At 36.3% G+C, this 13,873-nt stretch overlaps 2 protein-coding genes and 1 long non-coding RNA gene across 3 annotated transcripts in view; 1 reads left to right on the plus strand and 2 right to left on the minus strand.

Annotated features, from left to right (window-relative positions):
- Positions 1-4,827: 4,827 nt before the first annotated feature.
- On the minus strand, positions 4,828-7,639 carry LOC112168395. The gene is made up of 5 exons (XR_002924228.2): positions 7,601-7,639; positions 7,331-7,402; positions 5,792-5,889; positions 5,561-5,650; positions 4,828-4,971 (listed from the first exon to the last, which is right to left on the minus strand). It is a non-coding gene; the product is annotated as an uncharacterized LOC112168395 (long non-coding RNA).
- Positions 7,640-8,810: 1,171 nt separating this feature from the next.
- On the plus strand, positions 8,811-9,425 carry LOC112203224 (NDR1/HIN1-like protein 3). The gene has a single exon (XM_024344219.1). The coding sequence runs from the start codon at positions 8,811-8,813 to the stop codon at positions 9,423-9,425; it is 615 nt and encodes a 204-aa protein (XP_024199987.1).
- A 2,591-nt stretch (positions 9,426-12,016) lies between these two features.
- Positions 12,017-13,873, minus strand: part of LOC112165025 (probable arabinosyltransferase ARAD1) — a 44,352-nt gene continuing 42,495 nt past the window's right edge. The window contains 1 exon segment of the mRNA XM_024301402.2: positions 12,017-12,623. Within this exon segment, the coding sequence (XP_024157170.2) occupies positions 12,435-12,623 (189 nt within the window). The 3' untranslated portion in view covers positions 12,017-12,434.

The following is a 13,873-nucleotide window of genomic DNA, read 5'->3' on the forward strand; positions in this document are numbered from 1 at the left end:
GATGATGTTATCGGTGTAGTATTCAAAAAGAGGCTATCTGAGTTTGAAGTTTACTTTGTTACAGTTGCTGTTGGAACATTTTTTGAAAAATAGTTGGTTTAGTTGCCCCAGGTGTACATACAGAAAACGTGTTCGTCCAATACAAAAAATTGCTTGCTGCAGTTCTATCTGTACAAAAACTACAAAGAGTTGCTTGGCTTATCAGGTCTTGGCAGCTTGCTCCAAAGAGTTGCTTGGCTTGTTTTGCTAGCAGTTTCAGTGTAGCTTCATTGTTTGGGTCCTCTGCAAATCAAATCAATTCAAAACCACAAACCAAAATTCCTCCACATATAATCAAAAACTGACAAATATGCTCACTTTTTTTCAAAATATAACCCAACCAATGCCAAAGATGCAAGAAAAACCTGCATCAGAAGTGAATGACAATCTAAATCATAGAAGATCGTGGGATTTGTTGTTGTTATAATCTATATCTATGTAGTTAAGTATATAGCTTGAATCAGAAACTGAAGGACTTTATGATTGCTTAAATCACATACTGAAGGATTAATGATTGTTGATCTCACCTTTTAACTATATATATATATTTTTTTTAACCCCACCCCATTCCCACCCTTGATGAGGCTCAAACTCTTGACCTCTTATATATGAGACCAAAGCCTTACCACCCCACCAAACACACACACCCTTTAACTATATATTTAATCTGATTACTACCTTGTCAAATAAATTTCCAACGTTGACTCAACAGAACTGGAAAAGGCAACAAAATACATACTGCTTTTGCTCCCGAAGCCTGTCTCATAAACTTGATCACAATCTTGGCACACAGCTCTTCCGAAACGAACCCAAGTCTACCTCTCAGAGATATCCAACCAGTCCTATATCCACCAGTAAAAGCACATTATGTTGATTTATTAAATCAGAAATGTAATTGATTTATGACAAATGGTGACCATCAGAGTGTCTACAGCTTCCCAAGCTTATAAACAATGGAGATCACTTAGATCTTTCATAGAAAATAAGGATCCAAGTTGGCTAATCATAAATTGTAAATATCTACTACATAGATGATGTCCAAGTATAATGCAGTCTTGACCCCTGACAAAGAGTAATGTATCTGGTTGACTGACTATCACAACAAAGGTTTCTTAAGATCAATGCAGAAATAAAAAATGAAAAAGAATAAAAAAATAAAAAATAAAAAAACATCAAGGGATTTGATAGTGCAGTACCTTTCGTTTTTTGTGCCAGGTTGGATTGTGTTGCAACTGATAGTTGGAGATTGTGCAAAGAAAGAGTGAGTATGAAGGTCTTGGGGGTAAGTTTCGGGCTTTGGAAGGCGAAAAGCTTGCGGTGGAAGAAGAGATTAGGGCATTGAAGAAAGGAAGTGATGAAATTAGGGAGCAAATTAATGGTGCTGGAGATGAGAGGAAGCAATTGGAAAGGAACTAAACTCATTCACTTTTAGAAGTGAGAATAAGTAAATCATTTGAAATTTCAACCCAAGATGAAATTTGTAACGTCCCGTATCTCAATTACCCGTTTACTAGTCATTTGGACGGTAAACGACTTTTATTTTCACTTTTACTATAGTTTCAGTACGTTTAGTGGCCCTAAGAGTCGACTTTTTGTTCGGGTCAAAATTTGAGAAAATTTCCTTCATGAAAGTTGTAGGGGACGTTAAACCGAGCGCGTGCATATGTGGTGCGTAAAAATCGGAGTTCGTATGTGAAAGTTATAAGCGAAAGATTAAAGTTACTGTTCATGGTAAGAAAATTATATATATAAGGAAAATTACTGTGGTAGGTTTCCAAAATCGGAAACCCACCTTTCTCTCTCCTCTCCCCCGATTTTCCCCTCTTTCTTCTTCGGGAAATCCTTCTTCCCTTCGATTGGCCGCCGTCCGGCCATCACCCGGCAGAAAGCCGGCCACCACAGGGTCGCCTCCTCCCCCTGGTCACGCTGGTGCCCTTAGTTTTCGACGATTTGGCCGGAAAAGCTCGGATCGAATCAAGGTTTGCTCCGGTTGCAGTTTTGGGGTTTCGCCGATTTCCGACCATTCCGGCCACCAGGTTAGCATCGAAGGTTCGGTTTTTGATGGTGATCATTTCCCCTAAGGTAGTTCAATCCAATTTGCAGTGTAGATATCGAATTGACAATTTTCCATTTTTAGGGTTCTTGAAGTTTCCGGCTTTTCTTCACCGGCTTGATTCAACCACTTCGAGGTAAAATTGGATGATGTTGTAGTTGGGAAGTTGGTTGGGCTTATTGTGTAGATGCTAGTGCCGGAGTTTGGTTGTCATCGGAGGAAGTGGCTGCCGGCGCGTGGGGACCACGCGCCGCCACTGTAGGTAGCGCGTGGTGGCGCGTAGAACTACGTTTTAATTACCGTTTTAGTTCCATAAATTCTTTAATGATATTAGAAGCTTATACATGAAGTTTGATGGAAATTGGAGGAAGTTACGATTGAGCATGAATTGTTGATTATTGATTTACGTGAATTCGATCGCCGAATTCCCTTCGAATTCACTCTAGAATATGTATACCGACGAATGATTATTAATGGTGAATGTTCGGATGAATTCGATGTGAATTAAGGAGGTGGATGTTGACGGGGGACGCTTTAAATTTCAATTTATAATATACGTAAAATTAATTTCCATCCTGTAATTATTGATTTACGAACGTTATATTGTACAGGACGTGAGGAGGATTCCCTTGAGGAGGGTTCGGATCGACGGCAGGATTAGCCGTACACTGTGAGTGGACTTTTATTTTTCAAAGAGTGATGCATGCATTTATTTAATTGATTCCGAGCATATAAATTGTTTATGGTATAAATTTCCCGAGTATATGGTTAATTTCAGGAAGGGTTTTGGTTATTTGATTATTTGAAGGTTTTATGGCATGCGGGGTCACGCCATTGGTTTATGCCTATTTTTCCTTTATTTATTTATCTCCGATGGGATTTCCGGATTTATACTATTTATACTTTATTTATAATCGGTGAATTGTGATTTTAATGATATTTTGAGGAAGTTAATCCTTATACTTATTTATATCCTATTTAATTTTGTTGATGAGATTATCTTGGCGTGTGGGACACGTCATGGGAAATTCTTTTACGAGTTGGGGAAGTTTTATGGATTTATGAGGTTTTCGGATTTTCTTTTGCCATACTTTGGGTGACTTATCATTGCTAGCATTGATCTTCCGCCTTTGTGGCGAGGTGATGGGATCACCGAAACCCTCCGCCTTTGTGGCGCTGGTTACTGTCTCTGTGACAGTAATTCTGAAGCCCAGTATCCTATCGCTACACTTAGTGGCGTAAGGGTATATTACGGGAGTAATGAGAGTACTTTAGCCTGGGAGGCTCACTCGTATGGCTATCGCTTTCCCCTACTCACTTTACTACTTAAGCTAGCGGGGCTAGCTCGATTTTTGTTTAACCAGCAGGGCTGGTCTTATTTTCCTTGAGTATCAGAGTTACAACTTTTTCTTTTAAATCATATGTGACTAGCGGGGCTAGTCGGTTTTTATGAGTGGAACTCCTCTCGTTTTATTTTCGTAAATCCTTGCATGCATCGGGAACCTTTTTAAAAGAAATAAATGTGGGAAAGTATAAAATCCATTTGGTTTAAATTTATTTATTTTTGTCCACTCACGCTAACGTTTTTATGTACTTTCCCCTGGGTCCTTCGGTTTCAAATGCCCAGTTCGCAGTGTAGCTGTTCGGCTTTAGGAGTTGAGGCTTAGCACCACCGCTGTCATCTATCCCTCGTAGGTTACTTGCTAACCTACTTTGTTTATCATTGTTCTTTTGGTGTTAGACTGCTCTGATGACCTTGAGATTTTTGTATTAATATTGTAACCTTTGACTTGGTTGTAATTTGAGTTAATTGGATAATTTGTTACTCTAAATTGTGGAAATCGTGCGGTTTTGGGAGCAGGGTGGCTCCAGGAGTTTTGGGAGGGTTGTTTTGAAGTGAAATTGAAATGCTACAGGTTTTGGGTACCCATTTTTAAGGGAGGTTATGCCGAAATTTTTGGTAAACCTTCTTTAAAGGTGGGTCCCGCTGGGCCACTTCGGGTTACAGGGTGGAATCCGGGGCGGACCCTGTCAAAATTAGGAAGCAAATTAATGGTACTGGACAATATTCAGTGTTGAAATTAGGGAGCAAATTAAAGTCTTCTCATTTTGTTTGTTAGAAAAAGTCTAAACTCATGCAAATTTGATATCTTTTAATGTTAGACTAAATATTGGTACCTTAGTCTAGCTAGTAACAAAACAGGTGAAACATGAAGTAAAAGAACATGCCCTCTATCTGTGTATAAATGATCCCTAGGTGAAAAACAACTCAAATCATACATAATGCAGAATGGCTACATCAAGTTTTGTCCAATTGAAATAAAATCATGACAGAAAAGGTGGAAGAAAAAAAAATTTATCAGCTCTAATGGAAGAGAACTATTAACCCGATGAAGAACCAGTGTATCCACAACTCAATACAGCTAACTGTTTAATAAGAGGATTTGAAAAATCTTCTAAATGTTTTGAAAACAATACCTCCTCGATAAAAAGAGCTAGTGTCCCTCACTGATTACTATATATTCCTACATAGCACAGAAACAACAAAATGGAATATGTAATAGTCCAGACCGTAATTGCTAATCTCCTATGCTCTCCTGATCTTACTATCCCCATTTATAAGGCAAAAAAAGTTTAGTCACCACAAATAACCTATGATTTCTTTAATTTTGTTCAAGTGTCTCAATATCAGTAGAAATGCTACTCTTTCGTCATTCAAATACGTTCCCATTACCAAACCACATAAATCCATACTCCAACAATAAGCAAATTTAAGATGAAGTCTGACATATATAATTGATTGAGTTTTGATTACGGAAATAAAATTTTAGAAATCTGTGATAATTGATTGAGAATCTCCTATGCTCCCCCTGATCTTACTATCCCCATTTATAAGGCAAAAAAAGTTTAGTCACCACAAATAACCTGCGATTTCTTTAATTTTGTTTGTCTCAATATCAGTAGAAATGCTACTCTTTCGTCATTCAAATAGTTCCCCATTACCAAACCACAGAAATCCATACTACAACAATAAGCCACTTTACAGATGAAGTTTGGCATATACAATTGATTGAGTTTTGATTGCACTTTGTCTGTGTAGGATAAGCGAATCAACTGCAATATGAAGCCATTGATTAACTTATACTATGCAGATAAAGTTACAGCCAAAAACTGAGTTATAGCCAAAAACTGATACATCCAAGAGTATCTCATTTTCTCCACTGATTTCAGCTGGGAAAGCATAGCAACAAAGCATGTTCAATCGAAGCTAAAAACAGTGACTAAACAAAAGCTGCTAATTATACTTGCATCAACATAGAAGGCTAGTCAATGAAAACAAACAGCAAACAGCAACATGCAAACATATATGGCTTTTCAATTTTCTTCAAGTAACTTCAAACTCATACGCAAATTCAACCAATTTCAGAAACCAAAATAGATGAAAGCTAATCGAAGATAGAATTTGACCTGCAGCTGTCCTGCTCTCCTCAATAAAACTCCAAAACTCACCCTCCTTCTCCTTGTTGATGACAAACACAATATGATAATCGCAAACCCCTGCATCATCGAAAACATCATACAGCATTCACAAAAAATATCTATCATGAAAAAAGAAATCCTACAGCCACACAAATCCAGCCCTGTCCATTTCCTATAAATCAACAAAACAGAGAAGAAAAAAAAGTTTATGATTCAAACCTCTTTCATCCTAACTTAACTGTTATTAAACTGAACCTTCACTCTAATCACTGAATAACCTCCAACTTCCAAAGAGAATTTATCCTTATAGTATTGATCTGCAAAAACCAAAAGCATCATTAAGGCTGAGTAGTTGCAAGCTTCACTTCATCCAAATACAAAGACTGCAAAATTGATATCTAAATTAGATAGACATTGATCTCTAAATCAGTAATAACACATGAATATGTTAGGCTTCCTAATATTGAATAATCACCAAACTTATGTATTGCAGGTTCTTCTCTAAGTCAATTCTTCTACATAAATCAGTTGCCAAAAAAAGAGTTTTTAGCACAGAAGTAATTAGTCCATGATTACTATTTGCTATCAGTTAATAATCACTGTCATAATAATATTCAAAGAGTGGAAATGCTATACAAATTGATTCCAAAGTCAAAAACTATACATGAGTATGTAACTTTATGCAAGAAATTACAAATCTTGACAACAATATCAATGAAAAAGTGCAGCTGCCTTGAAGAATTGATACGTACAATACCAATTCACACATCTGCTTTCAAGTAACGAAATATGCGTAACCATATTGGACTAATAAAATTCATCTAACAAATCACTACACAAATCCGTGATCCTCATACTTCATGGTCACTAACCATATTTGTTATTCTTGATATAAGTCATAAAAAATAATGGTATTTACTGCATCTTAAGGTTTTCTCTCTTGAGTTCAACCATTTTTCGTCAAGAATAACAGTAGACAGCCATGGTATTTGTACACAAATTACATACTGCCAACCGTCTTTTACAACTAATCTATATACTCTAGTCCATAATCTCTTTCAGATTGGTAAGAAATTAAGAAAAAGAAAAGAAAATCCATATTTTTTAGGAGAAATTTCTATACACAGAGACTACCGAACTCTATATACCAACATTATTAAACGAACGCAGTTGCCAAACAATTCTTGACATAAATAGTGTGCAAATTGAGCTAAACATCAGTGCAAATTGCTCTAAAGTTCCGGAAAATGAAGGCAACCAAAAAATGAGTCTGGTTACTGTTTTATTCAAATAGATTTCTGAACTTTAGAAAGAGGTAACTAACATTACTCTAAAGTTCCGAAAAATAAAGGCAACCAAAACAATAACTGCCCATCATCTTTGAAAACAAAAATACAAACATGCAGGTATGCTTTCATACAGAGTTGAGAATTATCCTATAAGAAACTAAAATGCCCTTTTATCTTCAATGTAAGAACAATTCATGGTATCAGTACTGCTCATGATTTATAGTAAAAATAAAGGATGCAAAACAGAAACACTAAGACACCCAGAATCACAGTAAAACTAAATGATGCAAAACAGAGACACTAAGAGACCCAGAATATTCACAAAAACCAAAGCAAACAAAATAAGCATATGTACTCAACTCTACTTCAATTAAATTTCATGCTATTAGGAAACAACTAATAATGCCCAACAGAAAGAAAACTAATCCAATCCATATCTAGAAGACAAACAAAAAAATATGCTACTCACTCAACTGCGGAAGTTTCTCTATGGAACTGTTGCAGCCCGTCCAAAATGTCTTGTCGAGCATTCTTGATTTACCTATATATGTAACAAAAAATGGGTACTGAAAATCAGATTTCAATTGAAGCACATGCCCAATACTACGATTATATTGCACTAATGATGTCGTTGATTCCAAACCCCAAAACCATTTGCGTTGAGAAACCCATAAAATCATATCAAGAAAGAAATTCACTTTCTGAATTGTTGTACATAAAATCATATCAAAAAACCAACCTTCACACTCAAGAGTCTTTGGTTAAGGGCGGTACTAAAACCGTCTTGAATTCCTCTGATTCTTTCGTACCCGGCCCTCAGTCTTTGGAAATTCGATCACTCGTTTTCGTTGTGAATTCCTCTCCCGTTTCCTCCAGAATCGCCTTCCCTCTCCTCGCCCAAATCCAGATCGAATCGTAGATGTCAACAAACAGTACCACTTCCTTTGTAGAGTGAGGTAGCAAAGACACGATAGGATTGAGCAGCACCCCAGGTGTCGAAGCAAGAAACAGCACGCAGGGGCAAAATCATCTTTTCGTCCACAACCGGCTCGGCTCGAGCCGGCACTGTTCATAAGCCGATGAACAGTGCGTTGAGGATTAGTATATAGTAAATAAATGTCACACCTTTTGTTGTTTTTTTGGTCTGATGTGTCACACCTTATTATTTGCACATGTACTGATGTTAAAAGTCTATAAATTTGTTGGTGCTTTCCCTGGTGTTAGGGTTCTAAGATTCAATTTGAGAGAGCTTAAATTATTTAAAAAGTTACTTGACATATATTTAAGCAGCAAAATGTGTTTGGCGAAAAAATTTTTTTCAAAAGCAATTTATTCGAAAACCAGCGCCAATTTAACAGCAACTTTAGACAAAAGCTGCTTATTGTTTAAGTCTTTCTCAAACCGCGCCCAAGTCTTCCTTTATCAACAAAATTGGAATTACAATATCTTTTGGTGTTCACTTTGCTCATCTCCAAATTTTAAACGAGTAGAAAACCACCTCCAACACTAAAAAGAGAAAGTTAACAATCTCATGATCTCCCGTAATAGTCACATAATCAGGAATATAATAATTTTGTTAATCTTTTGGTCACAAAATTGGAAATACAATATCAAGATTAGGTACAGAATGTCCAAATAAGTTTAGGATTACCTAGTGTCACTTGTAATAGGGTTAGCATATTCCTACTTGTAATAGGGTTAGCATATTCCTACTTGTACTCGAAGATATTGTATTGTAGTCCTCTATAAATATAGTCTCCTTTTATTATTGAAAGTATCTTAATCTTCTCTCGAATTCTCTTTCTCTAATACAAGCACCCCAATTTGACACCTACCAGTTACCAGTTAGTTACAAAAAATTTACCCACACCAGGTCGTCTCTGAAAATAAGAGGGATACCTCTCTATTACCCGTTACTGTTTAGCATACAAGTTTGTTCGATCTCAACCATGGCGGATTGTGTTTCACTTACTGGCTTCATCATCAGTGTCATCGTACTCTTGTGTTACTTATTGATTACACCCTCTAAACCTTCCATTCATGTAACCGATGCCTCGCTCACCCCTCCTAACAACAACACCACCACCCACCACCACTACAATCTTGCCCTAAACATCACCCTCCGGAACCCTAACATGTCCTTCAAAACCTATAACAAGAAGACCAAACTCGTTGCTTACTGCAAGAACAACCAGAAGCGAATTGGCACGGCGGAGTTGTACCCCTTTGGGCAACGCACAAGGAAGACAACTACTTTTACAGCATTGTCATTCAAAGGGGAAGAAGGGGAGGATGACTTGAAGGCATGTGAGGAAGGTGACAATGGCGATTACGATGACGTAGTTATCAAGCTCTATCTTACGAATATCTACTATCTGATAGGGCCGAATGTAAAAGGGAGCTGTTGGGAAGTGGAGACCGAGTTCGTATGTAACTTGAAGGTTCCTCTGATCACTGGTGCTTATGTTAATGGTTCCCAATCCACCATGGCCAATACCACTGGTGGTAGTCCGAAAAGTTTTACGGCTACAAAGTGCAAATCAAATTTCTCTCTTTATCACTAGCTTTTAGGGTGTTTTAACTATGGATTTTGATCAATATGAGTTTATCGATTTTAGATCGGTACGTTGGTCTGATTAGGGTTTAGGTGGTATGTTTCTGCCGGGTATAAATTGAAATTTTTATGTTTAGTTGTCATATGATGCTCCGGAGCATCATAGAATTTTTGTGTATTAGTTATGTTATCAGTGGTGTTTAATTCTTATCAAATTGTTGCAATGACTTATGGATTGCTTGTATGGGATTTATTGCTTTATCTGAAGTTGGATTCAATAACAGTCTGGTTAATTACTGTCTGTACTATTGTTGCAGTACTAAAACAAGGTTCCTCTGATTACTACATTATCAATATGCCAAGGCCACGGCCATATCAGAACTAGTTTAAAAACTACCCGGTGCAATTCCGACAATTCGGATTCCAACTTCTCCCCTTCTAATTAATCAATCAGTTTTCCTCCTGCCAGTCTTGGATTTTTCTCTTATTTTTGATGATATATGAGATGCGATTTGATGATTAATTCCTAGTAGTTTCCATTCATGCCAATTTGATAGGAGCATTTTTATGCGACGTTTTAATAATTATTTCCTCATATTTACTTAGTTATTTCCTTAAATAAATCCTTCTTGTTTAGGAAAGTTTCCATCCTTAGAAAGTTTCTATTTTTAGTAATTTTAATAAAAGTTTCTATTTTCTAGGTACCTTGGAATAAATGGAGCTGAAATGAAGAAATGGAGTATTCCTGGTCCGACTAGGAATCCCAGTCAACGCAGGAATCCTGATGAGGTTGGGAAACCTGAAGGCATTAGGAGACCACATGATGACATGGGAGATATTTTGGGAGATTAAATTTTTTTTTTGCATGGAAAATCAAGGAGATTACGTGGAGAATAACAATGGAGAATTTTAAGGAAGAAACTATTCAAAACAAGTCCAGATTCGTTCCTCAATTCCCTCAAGATATGTTGGCTGAAATTAGAGAATAAAATCTGTAATTCTAATGTGAAAATCAAGAGAAAATCAAGGGGAGGACATTAAGGATAAAGCCATGGAGAGATTTAAGGGAGAAAAGGTCCAAAATGAGTCCGGATACATTGTCTAGGTTCATGCCTAGATATTTGGCCGAAAATGGTGAATAAAATTAGATTAAATATTGGGAAAATCAGCAATAATATATTTGAAAGATTATGGATTTATTTTGGAGCTTTTTGATTGGTTGAGTGACATAGCAGAGCTGACGTGGCATTAATTCATTGGTTGGAGCTTTGTGGTGGAACCAGAAAATTCCTTAGAAATTAAATTCATGAAGCCTTGCCTTCCCCTATATAAACCATCACCACACCAACCACAACACAACACACCTCTTCATTCAGAAAATTCTCTCCATAACGTCAAGCTTTCTCTCCATCCTCTAGTTTCAAGTCTCTGCATCTTCAAGCAAAGAGAAGAAGAGAATAAGAAGCCATGAAGCCTCCTAGCCGCCATCATCCACCTTGTGTCGTGAAGCTTTGGAGCCTTGCTTTCAAGATCCAAGACCAACGTCTCAAGCTATCCACCATTCATCTTTCATGGTGTAATTCTATCTTATTCCTTGTAACCTTTTTGGTTTTCTTTGTTTTGATTTCGTATGAACTTGATTTCTAGTTGACATAACGTTAAGGGCAAAGTTTAAAGCCGGTTTATATGTTTTGAAATAAAGTTGTGATTTCTTTATGTTGATTTATATGTTGCTTATGTGAGATTGCTTGATTGATTTTGGATTACAGAAAACTTTTGCATGTTTGTGTTCTTTGGTGGCCAACTTAGGATATATGCATGTAATTGGAGCTAAATTTAAGTAGTAAAGGCTTTGGACAAAAGTCGAAATCAATTAAGGAGGATTGCAAATAGGTGAACTTATTCATAACTAGGTTGTGCACTTTGGTTGACATCCTTTCTTTGTTCTTCATGCGTTGAATGTGTTTTTGATTAGCTAGCTTTCTAGACTATGATTGCATGTTCAATAGGATTGATTTAGGTGCTTTCACTTAGATTAATTATTCAAGGAAAGTAAAAAATGGGAAATCATTTGCTTTCTAACGTTTCACATAGTCAACTTCTTTCTCATGACATAGATAATCAACTATAGGAATTGTGATTGGATTTCATTCATATGATTGTGGTTTTGATTTTTGTTCCTTGCGTTCCACCCGTGTATATATGTTTTTACATTTTCTTTATTTTATTTATTTAATTTTTGATTTAATAATCCTAAGACCCCCTTTTGCGTTTACTTGTATATATTTCTTTCTTTGTTTTATTTTTGTAAATAATACTTTTTACTTTTATTAATTTGTTTTTGCAATTACATGTGTACCCTTAATCCCCGGAATAGAACGATCCCTATTTACTGCTTACTAACGATGACATTTTCAGGGTTAAATTGTGCGCTTATTTTTAGCGTATCACAATTCATTCTAGGCAAAACCATTATTTGTTCGTATATGACTGTCCAAGGAAAGAGGATTATGTGAAATTGGATTCAGTTGCATTCCTGATTCCTATTATATCAAGTGTATATCAACTAAAGCGTTTAAGATTTCTGGTAAAGCAGCAAGATATTAACCAACACGGGGGGAATTTAATCATTTATGACAGCGAAGACAAAAATTCATATATTTGATGTTTATTCTCTAACCAATATACAAATGAATTACAGTTACACGTAGTAATTTAATTTCCAACTGCTAAGCTTCATGACCAGGTAAGTAAAAAACAACAGTATCTACGATATAGCCCTGTCTGTAAATTCTATTACCCCTGGCCTTGATTAAAAACCCCTTCTGTGGAAATACTGATAATCTCTCAGCAGCATCGATCTGTTTCTGCAACAAACAGCAGAGTAGCTTCCCAGATGCAGAACAGAGTCCTCCATTGCTAAGACTCGATCCAAGGCTTTCAGATCTAAATATGACGCTCCTAAGAATTGACGGAGCACTCTTAATCTCTTGAAAGAATGTCAATGGCAAAAATGGCATCATAGGCTGGTTATAATCCCAGTCTGGTTTGAGCAGACACAAGAGCAGTCTGGCACATTCATATCCCTCTTTACAAGGCGTTTGTCACGGTTGATCGACAACTTGATAAAGGGAAGCTTCTGTGCAATATGGCGCCATATCTCATTCACAGTTCCATTTGGTACTCCATATTGAAAATAATGCTTCACCTGAATCAAGGATTTATACAGATTAATGTATGGAACAGAACTTACCAGTCCGCTATCAAATTGATGCAACTAGCCCAGCTTATATTACAAGGACAAGTCCAAGCATGTAATCATACAAAACATAGTGTACTTGGGCAAAATGAAATAAGATCCACTTTTAATTCTATCTACGGGGCAATGGGGTCTTTCACTGTCTTGTTTGAAATTGTTTTGCAAACAAGAGGTTTATTATTCATTCCTAACCGTTTGATCCCTACGATCATTCATCAAAAGTTTCTTTATGCACTTAAATTGAAAATTGTCATCTCAACAGACATATTACAAATCAAGGTGCTTACATTGTAAAACCATAATTACATGTTCACAATCATATGCATACAAGCTTGACAATAATCACATAAGAATCAAGACTTACCTTCAGCAATTACTGGCATGGATTCCATCTCTGCAACTGCACAACAACGATCACTAGAATATAGTCTTCTGTTGCTTACCAACTTGCTTCTCAATGGACAGAACAATATGCAATAATCTTCGGTAGTAATCAGGGACCAATTCATCTTATTTATATAGGTGACTTAACCCTCACAAAAAGCTTCCCATTAAAGCATTCCTTATCGGATTAGGTTTCCTAGTTAGATTCTTAATGTATCACATCTTGTAGCCTTTCTTGCAGACTAAGCAATGGATTACTATCCTTAATGAATTGATACACTGCTTCATTAAGTTACTAGAATTGATATACAGTTTGTATCCATGTTAAACTAGGTTTGATATTTAGCTAATCATCAATTACTTTATGATGATATGTGTTAAGTCCATATTTGATGTAACAATCTCCCCCTTGGACTCACACATATCATGCTCGATGATTTGCACCAGAGAACATCAAAAACCTATTTAACTTACTGAAGTGAGCGGCAGATGACAAACTCAAATCGAAAATCCATTCCAACATGGTCAGATCACAGTTACTTATGCAGAGCAAGAAACAGAATACATTTTATCAAAAATGCAGAGTTTCAAAACCACAAACACAAGCTTCTGCAATCCACATATGTCTAACCAGAAGTGATACAATATATGTTAATGTGTATCAACAAGTAAACATATATTAGGTCCTACTTTATGTTTCTAAAACCAGAAACTCAAGCAAATTTACTGAACACTGATGGCTTAAAATTATTGCTTGAACCTTAACATCATGCTTTACATGATTTAAGCCATCTGATAACACGTATGATATTCAA

Source organism: Rosa chinensis, chromosome 5, assembly GCF_002994745.2.
Source record: "Rosa chinensis cultivar Old Blush chromosome 5, RchiOBHm-V2, whole genome shotgun sequence".
NCBI classification, from domain to species: Eukaryota; Viridiplantae; Streptophyta; class Magnoliopsida; order Rosales; family Rosaceae; genus Rosa; species Rosa chinensis.

Bases quoted from the DNA above. Each gene is read 5' to 3' on its own strand.
- LOC112203224 (XM_024344219.1), top strand. From the start codon at position 8,811: ATGGCGGATTGTGTTTCACTTACTGGCTTCATCATCAGTGTCATCGTA.